This window comes from Haemorhous mexicanus, chromosome 27 (genome assembly GCF_027477595.1).
Source record: "Haemorhous mexicanus isolate bHaeMex1 chromosome 27, bHaeMex1.pri, whole genome shotgun sequence".
NCBI classification, from domain to species: domain Eukaryota; kingdom Metazoa; phylum Chordata; class Aves; order Passeriformes; family Fringillidae; genus Haemorhous; species Haemorhous mexicanus.
In genome coordinates, this window is record NC_082367.1 from 4,155,778 (window position 1) to 4,173,662 (window position 17,885).

The 17,885-nt window shown below is 60.4% G+C and overlaps 3 protein-coding genes across 12 annotated transcripts; all 3 read right to left on the reverse strand.

Annotated features, from left to right (window-relative positions):
- Positions 1–3,250: 3,250 nt before the first annotated feature.
- On the reverse strand, positions 3,251–6,892 carry GJA4 (gap junction protein alpha 4). 2 transcript variants are annotated; one of them, XM_059868884.1, is made up of 2 exons: positions 6,738–6,892; positions 3,251–5,428 (listed from the first exon to the last, which is right to left on the reverse strand). In XM_059868884.1, exon 2 carries the CDS (start codon positions 5,406–5,408, stop codon positions 4,377–4,379), a length of 1,032 nt encoding a protein of 343 aa, XP_059724867.1. In that variant the 5' UTR covers positions 5,409–5,428; positions 6,738–6,892; the 3' UTR covers positions 3,251–4,376. The 2 variants fall into 2 exon arrangements, with proteins under 2 accessions (XP_059724867.1, XP_059724866.1); XM_059868883.1 differs by having other exon boundaries at positions 6,257–6,892.
- Positions 6,893–7,339: 447 nt separating this feature from the next.
- On the reverse strand, positions 7,340–12,109 carry GJB3 (gap junction protein beta 3). Of its 6 annotated transcripts, XM_059868891.1 has the most exons (4): positions 11,284–11,793; positions 9,980–10,115; positions 8,314–9,101; positions 7,340–8,034 (listed from the first exon to the last, which is right to left on the reverse strand). In XM_059868891.1, exons 3-4 carry the CDS (start codon positions 9,069–9,071, stop codon positions 8,019–8,021), a joined length of 774 nt encoding a protein of 257 aa, XP_059724874.1. In that variant the 5' UTR covers positions 9,072–9,101; positions 9,980–10,115; positions 11,284–11,793; the 3' UTR covers positions 7,340–8,018. The 6 variants fall into 6 exon arrangements, with proteins under 6 accessions (XP_059724874.1, XP_059724868.1, XP_059724869.1 ...); XM_059868885.1 differs by lacking the exon at positions 7,340–8,034 and having other exon boundaries at positions 8,271–9,101; positions 11,284–12,085; XM_059868886.1 differs by lacking the exons at positions 7,340–8,034; positions 11,284–11,793 and adding an exon at positions 10,607–11,106 and having other exon boundaries at positions 8,271–9,101.
- Positions 12,110–14,809: 2,700 nt separating this feature from the next.
- Positions 14,810–17,543, reverse strand: LOC132338844 (gap junction beta-5 protein-like). Of its 4 annotated transcripts, none has more exons than XM_059868753.1 (2): positions 17,298–17,543; positions 14,810–16,275 (listed from the first exon to the last, which is right to left on the reverse strand). In XM_059868753.1, exon 2 carries the CDS (start codon positions 16,249–16,251, stop codon positions 15,430–15,432), a length of 822 nt encoding a protein of 273 aa, XP_059724736.1. In that variant the 5' UTR covers positions 16,252–16,275; positions 17,298–17,543; the 3' UTR covers positions 14,810–15,429. The 4 variants fall into 4 exon arrangements, with proteins under 4 accessions (XP_059724736.1, XP_059724737.1, XP_059724739.1 ...); XM_059868754.1 differs by lacking the exon at positions 17,298–17,543 and adding an exon at positions 17,079–17,242; XM_059868756.1 differs by lacking the exon at positions 17,298–17,543 and adding an exon at positions 16,637–16,654.
- Positions 17,544–17,885: the final 342 nt, after the last annotated feature.

Consider the following 17,885-nt stretch of genomic DNA (forward strand, 5'->3'; position numbering starts at 1 on the left):
CCCCAGCTCGCTGAGGGGACTGGGACAGCTGCTGTGTCTGGGGGACAGTGACATCCCCCTGGCCATCCGGCACACCTGGATGCCTGCTCTGGATGTCCGGTTAGATCAGAGCAGGGATGCTCCAGCTGGGGATGAGGTGACCCTGTGCTGGCACTGGGATGGCCCAAGGCCATCTGGGCCCTTCCTGCAAGGCCTGGAGTGATGATGCTTTGGGAGGAGAGGAGCTGGGTGGGAGCTGGTGGGGGCAGCAGGGGCTGGCAGGGACTCACACTCCGGTGTCCCATCCTTGTGCAGTGCAGTGGCCCCAGGACACCCTGGACCTGCCCACAGTGGGGTGACCATGGGTCACCCAGACCTTCCCACAGCATGGTGTCCCCACAGCCCTGGGGCATGGCGGGTGCTCACCCCGGCTGTGCTGGAGAGCAAATAAAACATCCCTCAGCGTGTGTCCCACAGCCCCTGGAGACTTCTGCTCCCTCCCAGCCCAGGCTTTTCCCAGGCTCTGGTTTTGCCCTTTTCCTGAGAGCAGCCAAGTCTTTCCCAGCCTCCACGTCTCGCTTCCTGCTATGGCTCCCTCCATGCTGCTCCTGGAGGATCCTTCTGTGGCCAGAAAAGGCCCTGAAGTGCCGTGGGAGAGGAGCAGCTCTGCTCTACACCAAGTCACATCCCTCAAGCCATGGCTGGGGACAGCTATAGGGGAACATGTTCCCTTCCCATTCAGCACTGGCTCTTCCTGCAGGTACAGCTCAGGCTTGATTCCCTATCCCCAGCACTCCAGGACCACTGTGGGTCCTTGTTTTTAGGCCACATGGCTCTTCCTATGCCACAAAAAGTCCCTGGCTTTGCAGGCAGCAGCCTCTGCTTGCCTGGTGTTGCATCAGGATGATGGCCTGAGGTGCTGGCAGGGTTAGGAGCCATGCCAGGGTGGGCACAGTGTGCTGGGCACTGCAGTCCTGGTGCCTCCACACGAGGAAACGGCCGGGGCGAGCGACAATGTCAGGATGCAGCTATTGAGTGCATTTCCTCCCTCCTGCAGTTCTCACACAGGGCGGCATTGTCTGCCATGCCTGTGCATGGAGGGACCCTAGTGGAGGGCTAAATATAACCCCAGGGAGGAAGGGAGCTCTGTGGGGTTTGCTTTTCCTTTACTGTGCACCATTGGCAGTGGCTGGAAAGGGAAGGATTATTCCTGGTTTGGGGTTGCCCCAGTGGTGCCTACTGTGGGCACAGACTGCTGGGGTCAGGGCTCTGTGCCTAGCCTGGGAGGATGCTCCTGACTGCTCCCAGACCCCTTGAGGACACACCTGGGCATTGACAGGGCCCTGTGGGCAAGTGTGGCCATGCTGTGGCTCTGCCTGGCACCCTCCTGCTCAGTGCCCTTCTTCCCCCTCAGCTGTGATTCTGCTCCCACCTCGGCTCTTCCTGAGTGGGTCAGATTTAGACACTTGCTGTTTGCTTCATGCTGGGAAAGGTTAAAAATAAACTCCTTGGTGCTTGGCCAGCACCTCAGGCAGAGCCTTTCAGGCAGGACAGCCCTCTGTGCCAGGCCATGGCAGAGCTGAGCAGGGTGCCTGGCATGGACTGGTCTTAGCTGGGAGGAGGGCAGAAACCTCCCTGCAGAGGAGCCCCAGGGCTCCTGGGGAGGGTGACTGGTGTTAGTCCAACATCTCCAGCAGGAATTGGGGTTCCGGGGAGTGTATGGTCCCTCCAGGACTAGCAGAGCTGCCTCACAGTGTTTCCTAACTCTGGGGGTGCCCATGGGAGCCCCTCACCTCAGCCCCCAGGCTGCCTGTGCCAGCATGGGGCTCAGCATCATCATCCAGGGCCGGCTGTTGGGGGAGCGAGTGCTGTTCCCACAAGGGACCAGAGGGAGCTGTTTACTCAGGAGGGAGTGTGGAGGTGTGAGAAAGGCCTGTCTGGCCACTGTCTGTCCCCGGGCTGTGCCAAAGGGCTCAGCCTGGGCTCTTATCAGCTCCAAACTTTTATTTGCCTAAGGGCTGCCCGCCCACCTTCTGGGAGGCTGCTGCCAACCCCAGCCCCGCTGCTGCCCCCTCCCCAGCCCGGCCCGCAGGTAAGCCCCTCGCTGTTGTTGTTGGCAGCACGTCCCGGCGGCGGGGGGGTCACTGCAGCTGCCCCGAGGCACTTTGTCACAACACGGGAACAATGGTGGGACACGGAGCTGTGTTTGTGCAGCGCCTGGGCACTGCACTATCCAGGCAATGGGAGGGGGGGTCTCGGCTGTCTTGTTTTCCACCTTGCAGGGTCACTAGGAAAAGCGTGATGCTCCCCCCTGCCAACAAAAATAGGAGTCCAGGAGAGGGGAGGTGACCCGGGGACACTGCCATGGGTAAACATGGCGCGGCTGCTCCGCTCCCTTTCACTCGGGTGTTTCCTCCTGACCCAGTGCACCAGGCTGCTCCCCCCAGAGCTGCAAGGCTCGGCTGATACCTGGGGAGCAGTGGGATGTGGCCCCCCATTGTTCTGGGGTGGCCTGGCAGGTCCCAACTGGGCAACAGTGGGAGCAGGGCAGAGTCCTCCCACAGCAGATCTACCCCAGCACTCTCCAGGAGGGCCCAGGGAAGAGCTGGGAGCTGGTGGTGTGCTCAGACCCCCACCCCAGGGGGTTTCACCCCCCTTGTCCCCAGCAGGGAGGAAGCCAAGGGTGGGCTCGGCTCCCAGCCCAAGGGCAGCACAGCTGGGTGCCTCCCTCCTCATTTCCTCCAGTGGCCGATGGCAGCGATACTGCCCCATATCACCCATATTTCATTTTCTCCAGGGTATTTTTAGCCTGTCCCACCCTCACTGGAGAGGCCCTTGACAGAGAACAGGCTCTGCTCTGGCCCGGCTTGGCTGGAGAAACTAAACAACAGCCCCAGCCACATTGTGTGCCTTTATCTGTGGCTCATTTCCACCTATTATGCAGCCACGAGCAGCTCCATGGCCTCTGCTGGGTTTATCTGCAGTAGAGGGAGAGGTGCTAAGCTCTGCTTTGGGCCACCATGAGGCTGGGACATTACAGTTCTGTCAAAACCCTGAGATAGGGCTGGTCTCAGGGGGACAGGAGGCCACAGCAGGGAGGGTTGTGCTTTCAGTGGGTGAGTGGCACCCACAGCACAACTGGGTGTCCAGTTTCCCCTCCACCCCAGACCCATCACCCCCAGAGGACAGCATTTCCCCCTCCCTCAGCCCCAAACCCTCACCTGCCCTCCCAGAGGCAGCTGGAGGCTGCAGGAAGCACAGTCACACCTCCTTCACCTTTTCTCATTCATCCAACTTTATTCAACAAGATGCAACACAGAATCTGCCAGGGGAAGGGAAACAGTGCTGAGGGCAGTGCCCACACCCCACCCTCACACCTGGTCACACAGGACCTGCAGCCCCTTGGTCACAGCAGGACAATCTCCTCTCACAGCATCAGTGGGCTGAGGAAGTCAGGGTGACAGCTCCTGTGACAACAGTTTGTCCTTCCACCCCCCCTCCCTTGCCCCTCAGCCCACAGCAGGAGATGACTAGTGCAAAGTAATAAAAACCCCAAAACCCCCAAACTATCAGGTGCTGGGCTGTTTCCTCCCTAAACCCCACGGGGCTCCAAGGCACATGGCCAGGCTGCACACAGCTCCCCAAAGTCCCTGCAAACTGCACCTTTAAGGCAGAAACTCCATGCTCAGCCCAGCAGGTTAAAAATAACTTAAAGGCACACATCCCATGGGAAAGAGCCCAGGGCTGGGAGGGGAGGAACTCACACTCCTGGGTCACTCACAGTGACCCAGGGATCTGCTGGTGACAACAGAGCTGGCTTAACCCCTCTGTGTCCCATGGGGAGTGGGCAGCTTCTGCAGCAAACCCTGGGCAGGTGCCAGGGCCACTGGAATGGGATGGGGCTGGTGGCCAGGATCAGTCAGAGCTGCCCCAGCCCAGCTTTTCCCGGCAGTCCCCGGCTCAGCCTGCTCTGTGTGGAGGCTGGAGACGAGCAGCTTCCCACGGCTGCCCTCCTGGCTCTCATGCTCTGGGGTCTGGCTGAACCACAGCTCCCAATGGCCAGCAGCCCCCAGCCATGCCTCGGGGACAGCCTGTTCCACGGCGTGGCTCCAGGGCTTTCTCCCTTTCCCACGGCAAGGCACACAGGACGCGCTGTCCCGGGGAACTTCGTGCAGTTTCCTTCCTTGCAGGATCTGTGGGGAAAACCGGCGAGAGCTCCACGGCAGTGCTCCCGAGCATCCCATCCCAATCCCAGGGCAGGCAGGTCTCTGGAGCCTCCAGAGGGGAATGTGTACAGCACAGAACCGGGCAGGAGGCAGCTGCCTGCCCACAGCCAGCACCTTTGCAGGCACAAGGGACCGAGGAATGTCCCCCTGCAGGCCGGGGCCAGCCCGGCACTACACGTATTGCTTTTTGGAGGCTGAGCTCCCGGGCCGGCTGCCCGGCTTCTCCTCCGGGGCGGAGGCTTCAGCAGCCCCAGGGCCGTAGGGGTCCGACAGGGGCTTGCTGCCACTGCCCAGTGCCAGGTTCTCCTCGTTGCAGTAGTTGGCCCAGTTCTGCTCACTGGAGAGCTTGTTGTAGGTCTGGTAGGAGGGCGCGTGGCTCTCGGCCATGGGCAGGAAGGGATAGTGCTTGGGCATGTAGGGACTCGAGACCATGTCATCCACAAAGGTGTCCTGGCTCGGTCCAGCAGGCCCCGACACCTTCTTGATGTTGCTAAGCAGGTTCTTGCAGCAGAGGTGGAAGAGCTCCAGTAGGTTCAGGATTAAGGAGATCAGGCCCATCACCAGCATGAAGATGATGAAGATGCTCTTCTCGGTGGGGCGGGAGATGAAGCAGTCCACCTGATGGGGGCAGGGGTCCCTCTTGCACACGTAGCGGGGCACCATGGAGAAGCCGTACAGGTACCACTGGCCCACGAGGAAACCGGCCTCAAAGATGCTCTTGCAGATGACGCTGGTGATGTACGTCCACATCAGCGCCCCTCGGATCTTGAGCCGCCCGCTTTCTGTCACGTAGATCTTGGACATCTTCTTCTCCAGGGCTGCCAGGGCCTGCTCGATCTTTGGGTCCTTGCTGTGCACAGCCCGAAGCTCGCTCTCCTGCTTCTTCAGCTTCTCCTCCTTGCGGGAGAGATAGACAACGTGGCCCAAGTAAATCAGGGTCGGGGTGCTGACAAAGAGGAACTGGAGCACCCAGTAGCGGATGTGGGAGATGGGGAAGGCTTTGTCGTAGCAGACATTGGTGCAGCCTGGCTGCTTGGTGTTACACACGAAATCCGACTGCTCGTCCCCCCACACGGACTCCCCGGCCAGGCCCAGGATGAGGATGCGGAAGATGAAGAGCACGGTGAGCCAGATCTTCCCGATCACGGTCGAATGCTCCTGGACTTGGTCCAGCAGTTTCTGCAGGAATTCCCAGTCACCCATCTTCTAGGAACCCGTTGCCTCTGCCAGCAGAGAGAAGACAGCAGCCACGTCAGTTCCCTGTTTCCATGCTGGGGAGCACAGGGCAGATGTGACCACCTAAATGCTGCTTTTTCAGGATATAGCTGCTCCGCAGAGTGTCCCAGCAAACCCTCTGAGGAACATCCCACTTCTGAGGGAGGGAGGGTTCCAGGCAGCATTTAGGAGCCCCAGAGGGCTCCTCCTACACAGTGCAGGAACAGGGAATTGGGAGAGACAGGGATCTCTCCTCCCAGCAGCACCCACAGCTCCTGGCTCTCCTGGCCACTCTGCGGACAGCCTGCAGCCAGTGGGGTTTTGGGGCTGCCCAGGGAGCTCAGGGCACCTGGAGAGGAGGTACTGTGGGGGCTCACAAATTTGCTGCTTCCCTGGCTTTCCCAAAAAGCAGAGAGCAGGAGGGTCTAGAGGGGAAGCACAACCCCTTGGGGTACAGCTGCCATCCCAACGCCTATTCAGGGCTGACCCCAAACTGAACGGACAGCCTCCCAGCAGCTCCCTTGCTGCGGGGCGATGGACACCCAGCCCCAGTCCCCTCCCATCGTCAGGGGATCCCCAGCGCCGCTCACCACCCTGCTGCCACTCCCGGGATTCTGGGGAGCCAAACCCGCACCCCGCGGGCGCTCAGCCCGGCTGTGAGGGAGGGACAGGGCGGCCGCAGCCCCGGCTCCTCATTAACCGCTGCTAATTAAGCAGAGAAGTGCCGGCTGTGCCGTTAAAGGAACCCCCCCCCGGCAGCGGGGGGGTGCCCTGTCCCCAGCACGGTGTCCCCGAGCGGTCACGGTGTCCCGGCGGTGCCGGGTGCCCGCACTCACCTCCGCCGCGCCGGGCACGTCCCACGGGGCTCGGGCCGCGCTGAGTGTGAGGGGTCGGGCCGGGTGGCTCCGCTTATTCGGGGCCCGGGGAAGCCGGAGGAGGAGCGTGGGCAGGAAACTGGGGGCCGGGGCTTAGCACCGGGCCGGGCCGAGCTGCAGGTGTGCGGGGCCGCCCCCTCCCGCGGCCCCCGGACGAGGGGGCGGCCCCGGCGGGCGGGGCGGGGGCGGCGAGACCCGTCGGGGCCGAAGCTGGGGTGGAACGGTGGGAAGTTCGGGTGCTCCCGCACTCTCATCTACCGCTGCGGGTCCGTCACCGGGCAAACCCGCTGAGGCAGAGACCCCGGGATGCTCCGTTCCCCGCCCGGTGTCCCGGGGATGTTCCGTCCTTGCCCACCCCGGCCGGACCGCGGCTGCGGCGCTCGTGGTTTGCCCCCGAGGGTCCGTGCGGCGCGGCGGGCGCTGGGTGGTGCTGGAGCCTCACCGGAGCCCGGCTGCGGTCCCGCATCCCTCCGGTTCCCGGGATGAACCCCACCGTGCCTGGCCCCCATCCCGTATCCCGAAGGCTCCCGGGCTGAGCTACACCGGAGCCCAGCAGCGATCCCGCGTCCCGTCGGTTCTCGGGATGAACCCCACCGGAGCCCGCCCTGGAGCTCCCACGCAGGTTCCAGGCGGAGCTTTGCTGTCGGGGATCTCAGCACACCCCGACATGCTCGTGGGGCTGCGAAACGCGGGCGGGCCGAGCGGGGCTGGGAACAGCCGACCCTCCGCTAGTGCTGCTTAAGGAGAGATTAAATGGAAATCATTTCTATTTATTGTAATATTTATCAAGGTTTAGTAAATAATTGATGCTCATCCCTCCTTGATTTCCTTGGGGGCCAGCGTGAGGTTCTGCTGAATTAAAGTTTAACGACGCGTGACAAGCTGGGAGAGGCGGAACGGGCGGACGTGAGCTCGGCTGTGGGCTCGACCAATGCCCAGCTCAGGAGGATGAGAAGGACCTGGCTGCAGGCTCCTGAGGAACCTCTGCAAATCCACGTCTTCTGCCCTCACCAGCCCCCCAGTTTCCAGCGTGCAGAGCAGATCTTGGCGTCTTTAAACACGACATTTTATTGGACTTTTGGATGTGTAGCTTGTGCCGGATGTGATGTGCATCTGAAGTGGGGGGGGACACAGAGGCACCAAGGGAAGCAGCAGAGCCAGCAAGGGCTTTTGGGCAAGACATGGCTTGGTGCTTGTGTGAGCCAAGGGGGAGAAATAGCAAACTGGGCAAACTGGGCCAGCAGAAGAGTTGCCAACAGACTGGAGCCCTGGTCCTCTGTCATTACTTTGGATGCATGAAGAGAGCTCTGGCCACGGAGTCCAGAATTCCTTTGGTTTCTTGGTACAAAAGAAAGCAGTGCATGAGTGAGGCACGGTGAGCCGGGAGGGCTGGCACACACTGGGTGACACTGGCTGGGCACTAGCTGGGGGCACTCACACCCAGCATGGGAGCAGCAGAGCTGCAGGACCCAAGAGAAGCTGCTGGACACGGAGGATCTGTGTGCTGCTGTGATGTCCATGCTTGTGGCACTGCCACCTGCAGAGCTCCAGGGTTGCCCTTGCCTTACCTGTGTCTGCTCAGGCACCTGTGGGTCTCTCTCCAGGGACATTACTTTGTTGGGTTTAGTCATTTTTCACACAGGTCGACTCTTGAGGATTCAGGGATTTGCCAGGCTGGAAAAGCCAAGTTGAGGGGAATGTGAACCGGCTGGGATGGGTGAGGTCACAGCTCTTCTCCTCTGTGGGAAGAACAGACACCCTCAGTCACGGCCACAGGCAGCCAGCACCAACCTGCCACCGAGTGTGTCCACACCACTGGGACAGCCTGGGATGTGCCCGTGGTCCCAAGCAGGAGAGTTCCCATGGATGTGTCCCCCACCCCTTACAGCCACCAAGGTCCTGGTTGAAGAGTCTGGTGGTCACCTGTGGTGCCAACCATCCCTGGCACATACCAGGACACTTCTTCCCCCTCCACCCTTCCCAGCACCCCTCAGAGAGCAGTCAGGGCTGCCACACACCTAGGCTGGGACTTGTTGTCCTTCTCCTCTGACTTGACATGGCAGTGGCAGGTGGAGGCCTTGCTGTAGCTGACGGAGCGCTTGGTAGATTTCCTCCAGTTCCTTGTCCTCTGGAAAACTCGCTTGAAGATGAGGTAGAAGATCTCACAGACGGTGAGGACGATGCAGATGGAGGAGGCCCCGACCATGAAATAGGTGAAGACCCTTTTCTCGGTTGGCCGAGCGATGTAGCAGTCCACGATGTTGGGACAGGGATCCAGGTTGGAGCACTTGACCAGCCGTGGCAAATCAAAGCCGTCCCACATCTTGTGGAGGAGGTAGAGGAACAGGACCTCTATGATAAGCTTGAAGAAGAGGCTGAACAGGTAGGTCCACCACAGCCCGCCGTGCTTCTTGCCCGTGTTGCTGTAGAGCTTGGGGCAATTCTCTCCATTCTTCTCCCGGTTCTTCCTCTCGCGGTCCTCCCGGTAGGCCACGTGCATGATGACCAGGAGGGAAGGACAAGTGACAAAGATGAGCTGCAGGGCCCAGAGGCGGATGTGGGAGATGGGGAAGAAGTGGTCATAGCACACGTTGGTGCAGCCTGGCTGCCGCGTGTTGCAGTCGAAGTCCTTCTGCTCATCGCCCCAGACCTTCTCAGCTGCCACCACGTAGACCAGCACACGGAAGACAAAGACCAGGGAGAGCCAGATACGGCTGAAGGCTGTGGAGTACTTGTTGACCCCGCTGAGCAGCGCCTGCAGCGTTTTCCAATCCATGGCAGCTGAGAGAGACCAGGGTCACCCAACCTGGAGAGGCAGAAGGAGCAATGGAGACACCGCTGGGGCTGCACATCTCTCACTGCACTGACTCTCACTGACCTCTGAACCCTCTCCCCCACCACATTACACTCATCTAAGATGGAAGCTCTTTGCCCTTGCAGACAGTAAAGCCCATCCTCACACACTCCTGGTGACAGAGGTGACTCAATCTCTCTGCACTTCCTTCTGACAGAGTCTTTGCTGTCAGGGATGAGCCACCCAGCCAAGTCCCTGCCACCAGCTCTGTGCCTGATTGTGGGCTGGTGCAAACTGGCAGCACGATCTGCTGGAGCAGGCCAGGATCACCAGCCAAAGGGGAAATGGCTTCTCCTGCAGTGCTGAGGTGCTGGGACATGCCAGGGACCTGTTTTCTATCTCACAGGTGATACCCGAGGCAGCCAAAGGGGAAATGGCTGCTCCTGTCCCAGCTGGGGTGCTGGGACATGCCAGGGACCTGTTTTCTATCTCACAGGTGATACGTGAGGCAGCCCAAACACAGGCGACAGTGGGGCTGCAGAAAGTGAGAGTCCGTGTGTGTCACAGTCCGTGTGTGTCACAGTCTGCGTGTGTCACCAGCATGTCACCCTGGCCAGAGCTTTGCTCCTGCTCCAGCAGCAACGCCGGAGGTGCCGACGGCCAAACCGGCTCTGCAGCTCAGCCTGGGGCTGCCCTGTGTGAGGAGGGAGACGTGCTAAGCCTGACCCGGAGCTTTACTTCACCTGGATTTACAAACCCAGGTGGTTTTTACAACCCTCTGGGCTGTGAAGGTGTCTGCCCTGGCAAAGGGATTCACAGAACACTGGGTGGCTCCCACTTTTAAGGAATTGCTGCTGCCTCTTGCCCACCCAGTGCCTTCCAAGACGTACCTGGAGGAGGCTCAGGCTCCTTCCCCGCTCACCGGGGGCTGTGGGGTGGGAAGTGTCCAGCACGGGGCATAGCAAGGGCACGATGGCAGACTGGTGATCAGGGTCCTCTCATCCACTGCACTGCAGTGTCCCAGGGCTGTGGGGTGGAACAGAACCTGGAGCACTGCCCGGAGCCCATGGAACACTCTGGGAGCCTGTCCTTGGCCAGGGCCACCCCGCAGCAAACCCCAAACCTGTGGTTGTGCTCCCACACTTCTGGCCCAGGGATGCACTGGGAAGAGTGGCTGGGCTGAGTGCTCCAGGCTGGGGTCCCTGGGGTCCCATGTGCCAAGTGCCAGGGCTGTGCCTCTACCCATGCCCACACACCTTTGCTCACCACCCTGTCTGGAACCAGATCTTCCTCCCAGGCAAACCCTTGGCCAGGAGTCAGGGTGGGGAGCAATCACTGCGTTCCCACCCATCCTTGGATTTAAAACTGGGAGAGGGGAGCTGCTGTTTTCCCCCAAAAGCTGGTGCTGGTGGAACCAGGAGACTCTGCATGCCCCCAGTGCCAGCCTGCCAATTCACCCACCACCCCATCCCTGGTGCCAGTGGGACCAACCCAGCACCCACCTGCCCATAACCCACCTGCCCAGCACCTGTTTGCCCGCTTGAGCCCAGCGCTGGCTCCAGTCATGGACCCGCAGCGGGGCAGGAATGGGTTGTGATCTCCGTGCCAAGCTCTGTGCCAATCCCCGTGGCAGCGGGTGCGTGCAGCACTCTGTGAGCCCCCACGGGCTGGATGCAGCCAGGCAGAGCAGGGGCAGCGCTCAGGTGTGCTCAGCTGTGCCGGCAGTGCCCGTTTGCCTCCCGCAGAGCCCGGCACCTTTGCCAGCCCCCAGGATGCCAACCCACTGCGTCACAGGTCCTGCCCCGTGTGGGCGCAGGGCGTTGGACCCGACAGCGCCCTGCTCCCACCTGGGCTGCAAACTCAGCAGAACCACTTTTCTCAGGGGGTCTCTGCCTCTTTTGGGAGTGGGACAGAGGTGGCCACGGGGTGGCCATTGCTGCTCCTCAGGGTGCCACGCTGTGCCATCCCCCTTCACCACCCCATGGGATGGGGACCCTGGCACGGCCTGTGGGGTGCCGATGTGGCACTGTGTGATGTTGGGATCCCCACCTCTGACCCAACAGTCACAGCAGCCCCAGGTCCCACCTGCACCCCGTTGCACCTTAGCACAACTCCCACCTGCCCCCCGTTACCCCGCGGGGCTGTCCCCCCCCAACCCTGGCAGCCCCGGAGTACCCTGTGCCCCGGCAGGTACCTGTCCAGGTGGGAGAGCCAGAGGAAGGTGTCCGGATGGGATCGGGGAAGCTCCTTCCCAGCCTCAGCCCTCCTGCACTGGCAGGGTTTGTGTGAGCATGCAGGGGAGGGGAAGGCTGGTTGGTTTGGTTCCCAGTAACTGGGTGAGTCTGGCAAACAGCTCCCGGAGAGGCTCTCGCCGCGCACATGCACACACACGCTCGGCTCAACAACAAAAGGCAGGTCAAATCCCGCAGGGAGATCAGCACAGACACATTCCTCCACAGGAAACACCAGCAGCTCCTTCCAGGTGATGTCCCATCCCTGCAGGGCACTGCAGGCCGGCAGCAAGGCCAGAGACCTCGCGCTGTCCCCCAGTGTGGGCCCACCAGCAAGCGCTGCCCCGAGTCCGAGATTACGCAATTGCAACCCACTTTTGAAACGATTTTGCCTTAGTAATAGTTTTGCAACAGCTCATCGGTATCTCCAACCTACAGGAACTTGCAGGCACCGCCCTGGCGGGGCCGGTGTGGCCAGGTGGGACCTTTCCCAGGGAGCAGGTGGCACCAGGGTCCCCGTGCAGCCGGACCCTGCTCTGCTGCTGCCTCATGCTGCACCTCCATGGGACCTGCGGGGTGTCCCTAAGGGGGGTGTCCTTCTGTCCCTCTCCCCAGAGCACTGGGGGCTCCCAGGAGGCTGAGTCAGCCCCATCCCACCGGATGTCCCATGGATCAGCCGCGATAGGTGCCTGTGCCGAGGTAGCCGGGCAGGAATGTGCTTCCCTTCGCTCACCTGGTTTCTGGAGTGCCCCGAGGCTTCCCTGGAATCCTCCGGCACACCCTGGGGCTGATCAGCCCTGCTGGAGCCACTTCGGCACCCGGCCAGGGCCACCCCTCCCATGGGGACACGTCTGAAGAGCCCTGGGGTGCTTGGTGCCTGCAGAGATTTGCTCCCTACTCTCCTGGCAGACAAGGAGCCACTTGCCTGGAGGCTTTTTGTCTCCAGGAGGTCAAATAAAGCCAGGGAGGGTTTGCCAGGCTGGGGACACACAGGAATGGGAGCCCAGGAGACCCAAAGCAAACCCAGGTGGCAGCCTGGGGGTGCAGGATGTGGTGAGCCTGGAGGAGGGGGCAGCCACGGGCACCCCAATCTCAGATGAGAACCAAGCAGGGGCTCTGGAACCTTCCTTCACCCCGGAGCTGCCCGGATCAGGAATCTGAGCTATGCTGATGCAGAGAGCTGGTGTGGCAGGAGCTCAGCAGGAATCTGGGGGCTGTGGCCTGTGAGGTGAAAAACCCTGGAGAGAGGGAAGTTGCCAGAAGCACTGGCAGCTCTGATTCCTTGCAGAGGCAGCTGCTCCCTGCCCCACGGCCAAACCCTGTAAGGGCCAGGTGAAGAGGGGGGCTGGATCCCCCTGGGCAGCCTCTTGCCTGCAGTTTTGGAATTTCTGGAGTGGCTGTGTGGTCACGGTGAGAGAGTTCAGGTGCATTTGGCATGGGCAGAAGATCTCCCTCAGGCAGCTGGGTGGGGAGCTGAAACAGCCCATGCTTTGCAGTGCTTGAAATGCTGAGCTGGGTGTTTGGGTGAATCCATAAATCCATCAAGGGGCACATCCCTGCGCCCCCGCTGGCAGTGTGGGCGCAGGGACAAGGTGCCAGTGTGGTTCTGCAGATCTCAGCACTTGGGAGCTTCAGGGCTATGCCCAGGACGTGTCACCCTGGTGCCACCCTGCTCCCTGTCACAGCAGGGTGACAGCTGAGAGCCCTCAGGGCCAGATGTGAACACTGAAACACCCAGGGGCTTAGGGAGGCCCAACCTTGGCTCCTCCATAAAGGAAAAACCCAGACTGTGGAGCTGATGGACGCCAAACCAGCAGGAAAAGCTCAAACATAAAACCATTTTTAGAAGGGTCTTAAATGGAGCATGGCAGGATTCTGCCTGCCAACAGCTGTCCCCCTCCAGGGCCACATCCCCAGGGACGAGACTCCCCCACAAGAACAGGGGCAGAGGAGTCATGGGGTCCTGGGAGCTGGCAGCCAGGGCTGGACATAAATCAGAGAGTTTCTCCTCAATTCCCAGCAAACAGGCAGGTTTTGGCCAGGGCAGAAACAAGCTCAAGCTTGGGAGGCTGATTTACCCTGACCTGTGCATGCAATGCCCTCCACATCCTGCCTGGGCTGCAGTTAGTGGTGAGTTTCTTTAAAATCCCCTCACCCCAAACTTTAAGAGGTCTTCTGGGATTCCACAAGCAAATACAGGGAATTTCCTGTGTGAGGATGCAAAATCTGGGAAATATTCAGCTTTTATTGTGACACACCCCCTGGTTTGCTGACTCTGGTCCTGCCTCTGCATTCCAGGAGATATCCCAGAATACAGACCCCCATTTTTGGCACCAATATCAAAAGAAGCAGCCAAATGCTCCTGTTTTCTGGCTGACTGCTGCTTATCCCAAGCCTGGATGGTGCAAGACACCCAGAGCTCTGCAATGTTTGCTCTGAGCGTGACAAAACAGCACAACAACATCCAGCAACTGGATCTTCAGGTGTCTCTCAATGGGCAGCAGCTCCAGCTGTGCTTTGGTGTGCAGAGGTGGCACAGGGGGGTTTTTCTGGGGCTCATCTCTGTCCCCATTAATGCCTGGAGAGGGGAACTCCTCGGGGTTTCACTCTCCAGCTTGGAGGAGTGGCCAGCCTTGCTGGAAAACAAACAGCCCAGCCCATGCTCTTTAATTCGGGGCAATGGCTCGCACACAAAGAACAACTTTGTGTTCTCTGACGTGATGCACTCCATAAAGAAAACTTTCAGGTGGATAATCCGGCAGCAGGAGTGGATGGAAGGAAGGCAGTGCCAGCACAACTTCCCCTGAGAAGTGGAAAAAATTCTATTTCATCATCTCTATTGATGTATTTGATTTGTACATCTGGTAATACAGATGTATTTCATCACCTGTGCCTCTGACCCCAAAGGTCCCCAAACTCAAGGAGCTGCTGTGGGCTCAGAGGGCTCAGTGCCTGTGGCCAGGATCCCCCCAGGGCTTCTCCACCATCCTCACCCTCACCAGTGGCTGGTTCAGTCCCAGCCCTCCCAACCAGCAGAGCTGCAGCCCCACCTGCTCTTGGCTTCCCTTCAGCCCTGCCTGTCCCCAGCAGCCCCTCAGCCTCCCATCCAGCTGTGGGAAAGAGCTCAGTTTTGCCCATGGAAGGTCTCAGCTGGATCACTGCAACGATCTGTCACTGAGAATGGCCTCAGTCACCTAAAGGACACAGTGATGGTGTCCCCTCACCCCCTGTGCCACTTCCTTCGGGACAGAGCCAGGGAGCGCTGGCACTGTCACTGCTCATGGAAAAAATAATTATCACACCCTCAGAGTAAAGCAAAACCAGTAACAGAGCTGCATGTTCAGTGTTAGTGTTACTTGTGAGTGCATTTGCCATGAAATTATTGTTAATTATTCATGCCAGCTAATGCTCAGCTGCTCTGATGGCCTCGGAAGTGGCAGCACCGCCCGTGTCACGGCCGAACGCGATGTATGACAACAACAAACCAGATCAGATTCTGCCATTTAATGGTATTGTTTAATCAATGCTTGGGCTGTTTTCCTCTCCTGTGTTTGGCTGTTTGGCTCAGGTGTTTTGCCCTGGCCAGGCAGGATGATCCAGCAGCCCACAGCGGGCTCTGCCTGCCAGGCTGGATCCTCACATCTGAGCTCTGTCGTGGTGGCTGCGACACCAGGGACCTGCTCTTGTCCCCACTCAATTAATGAGTGTTATTAATGACAATTGCATCAGTCTGAGGTGGCCCTGACACCCACTGAGTGGCTGATGTAGGGTAAGAGATAGGGAGAGGGGTTTCCTGGGGGATCAGGGTGTCTGTCCTGGCTGGCACAGGCTCAGAGTCAGGGCACCACTGTCAGTTCACAGCTGCTGCTCCCTGTCACTGCCAGGGACAAAATGTGTTCTCCAGCCCCAGTTTTACCCCAAATTCAGCAGGATGATGTAAAGTGCCTTTCCCACTTTACATCAGAGGAGAGAGAGGCCGAGACCCCTCAGGCACAGCCCAACTCCAGGGTGCTGCCACCCTCAGCGCTCCTGCACTGGAGCACAGAGGAGGAAGAGCAGCCAGGAAGTTGCAGACCAGGTGAGCAGCTCCTGCTTTCTCCTGGGCAGCTCTAGGAACCAGCCTCATCCTCGGGCAGCGTGCTGGGTAAGGAGGCCGTGAGCGGGATGGTGGTCATGGGGGGTTTGTAGTCAGCCCCATGGAACACCTTCCCACCCACGGGGTTGGCACTGGAGACAGGGCAGTCATGGCTGTTCCTCCGGCTGTCCCCTTCTCCAGCCTCCAGGTGCTCGTGGCACCGCTTCCCGACCAGGTAGGTGGCCTCAATGAGGTTCAGCACCACGCAGACACAGGTGGTGACCACCATGAAGAGGGTGAAGATGTTCTTCTCGGTGGGCCGGGAGATGAAGCAGTCCACCACGTTAGGGCAGGGCGGCAGCTTGCACTTCACCACCCGGGGCAGGGTGTAGTTCTCGTAGAGGCGGAAGAAGATGTAGAGGAAAACCACGTCCACGCTGGCCTTGAAGATGAGGCTGAGCAGGTACGTCCACCAGAGCCCGCCCCGCTTCTTGCCGGGGTTGGGGTAGATGCGGCGGTAATTGTCCCCTTGGATCTCACGGAGCCTCTCCTCCTTGGCCTCCCGGTAGGCCACGTGCATGAGGACCAGGAGGGACGGGCACGTCACCAGGATGAGCTGCAGGGCCCAGAGGCGGATGTGGGAGACGGGGAAGAAGTGGTCATAGCACACGTTGGTGCAGCCCGGCTGCCGCGTGTTGCAGTCGAAGTCCTTGTGGTCATCGCTCCAGACCTTCTCAGCTGCCACCAGGTAGACCAGGAGGCGGAAGATGAAGACCAGGGTGAGCCAGACGCGGCCGAAGGCTGTGGAGTACACATTGACAGCACGGAGCAGCCCCTCAAACCACCCCCAGTTCATGGCTCCCCAATCCTCTTAGCCAGCCTGGGAAGAGAGAAGACAGCGTGACACTGAAGCAGCAGCAAAAGGTCCCCACTGGAGCCCCTGTGTGCACTGAGCCGTGTTCCTGGAGTCACCTCTGACCTGTGCTGGCACGCAGGGACACCACTGACAGCACTGACCTGCTCCGGGTGACGCGTCTCCTCCAAGCACCGTCCCCTACTCTGACACCACTCAGGGTTTCTGCCACAGCCCCAGCATCCTCCAGCCACCTCCGGTGCATGGCTCAGCCCCCATCCCGCCCCAGCTCCCGCCTCGTTGCCCAGGTATTTGTTATTAATTTCCCTTACGTTTCCAGGCCTGGCCTAGGCAGACAACAAATAGGAGCAGCCGGGGCGTGACTCACCGGGCTGCACTGTCCTCTCCCACCGCTGGAATCTGCCGTCGCCTCCGTGCTCCCCTGGGCAGCGCAGGAGGAGCCCGGTGCCACCGCTCCGTGTGCCCCCACCGTGCCCGCGGGGCACTGGGGAGCCCACGGCAGGGCAGAGGCAGCGGCTGGGCTAGGGGGGCTGCACGGCCCCTGCAATGCCGTGGTGCTGCCGTGGGGCTGGGCATCCAAAACAATCAATTTTCACCAGCCCCAGGCACCTGCGTGGCCGATTTGAGCCCGGCTTGCATCGTGCCGGATAAACGCACCCGTGCGCCCTGGAGCTGCAGCAAAGACTCCCCGGGCTGCGTTTGGCGCTGGCTCTCCTTAAATATTTTGCCAACCAGTGAAATAATAAATTTCCCCCTCGCCGAGGGCTGAACACATCCCCTGCTCTGCACAGCTCAGCCAATGCACCCACCTGCAGGACTGGAGTGGCCACGGACGCTCCCGGTTCTCGTCCCTCCCGTGGGAGCCAGTGGCTCCCTGGAGGAGCAAGCACACCCCAAATTCCTCCTTCCCTGTGCACGCTGCCGTGCCCGTCGCCCTGGTGCCAGGCTGGGCAGAGGCACTTCCCCAGCGCCCTCCCCACCTCCTCGGGGCCGGGGGTCGCAGCAGAGGGGGTCCCCAGGCCGCTCACCTGCGGGTGTCCCTCGGCGGCGCTGCTGCGGGTCGGCACCTGCCCAGGGCCGGAGCGCATTGCCCGGCACAAGAGACAGCACATGAGTCACCCCCGCGCTCCTGGGAGCGAGGAGGAGATTCCTGAGGGAAGGGACGAGGCTCCAGGTGGATCACCACGTGTCCCATGGAAGATTTCCAGCCAGATTTCCCTAGGCGAAGGGCGGCCCCGCAGCGCTGCCGTGCCGGGAAGGGCTGAGCCGGCTGCTCTGCCGTGGGGAGGGGTGGGAGCTCAGGGCTGGCTGTCCTCAGCTTTCTGCAGGGATGTTCAGCACTACCTGGGGTCCCTCCATGCGTTTCCTGCACCCACCTCCCCTCACTCCAAAGTGGCCGAAGCCCTGGGAGGACCCACCTGCAGCACCGGGAGCTTCTCAGCTGAACACCGCCCTTTATAATCCTTTTTTATTGAAACTTTGCACCATGGCAATAATTTAGCAGAGCCTTTATCCCTTGCCACCCTCTGTTTAGTGGGTGGCAATTGATAATTTCACTGGCAATTAATTAACTGCTTACCTGTTCACCCCTCACCTGCAAGCTGGCACAAGTCTCT

Excerpts from the sequence above, each read along its gene's own strand:
- GJA4 (XM_059868884.1), bottom strand. The coding sequence starts at position 5,408 with ATGGGTGACTGGGAATTCCTGCAGAAACTGCTGGACCAAGTCCAGGAG.
- GJB3 (XM_059868890.1), bottom strand. The coding sequence starts at position 9,071 with ATGGATTGGAAAACGCTGCAGGCGCTGCTCAGCGGGGTCAACAAGTAC.
- LOC132338844 (XM_059868753.1), bottom strand. The coding sequence starts at position 16,251 with ATGAACTGGGGGTGGTTTGAGGGGCTGCTCCGTGCTGTCAATGTGTAC.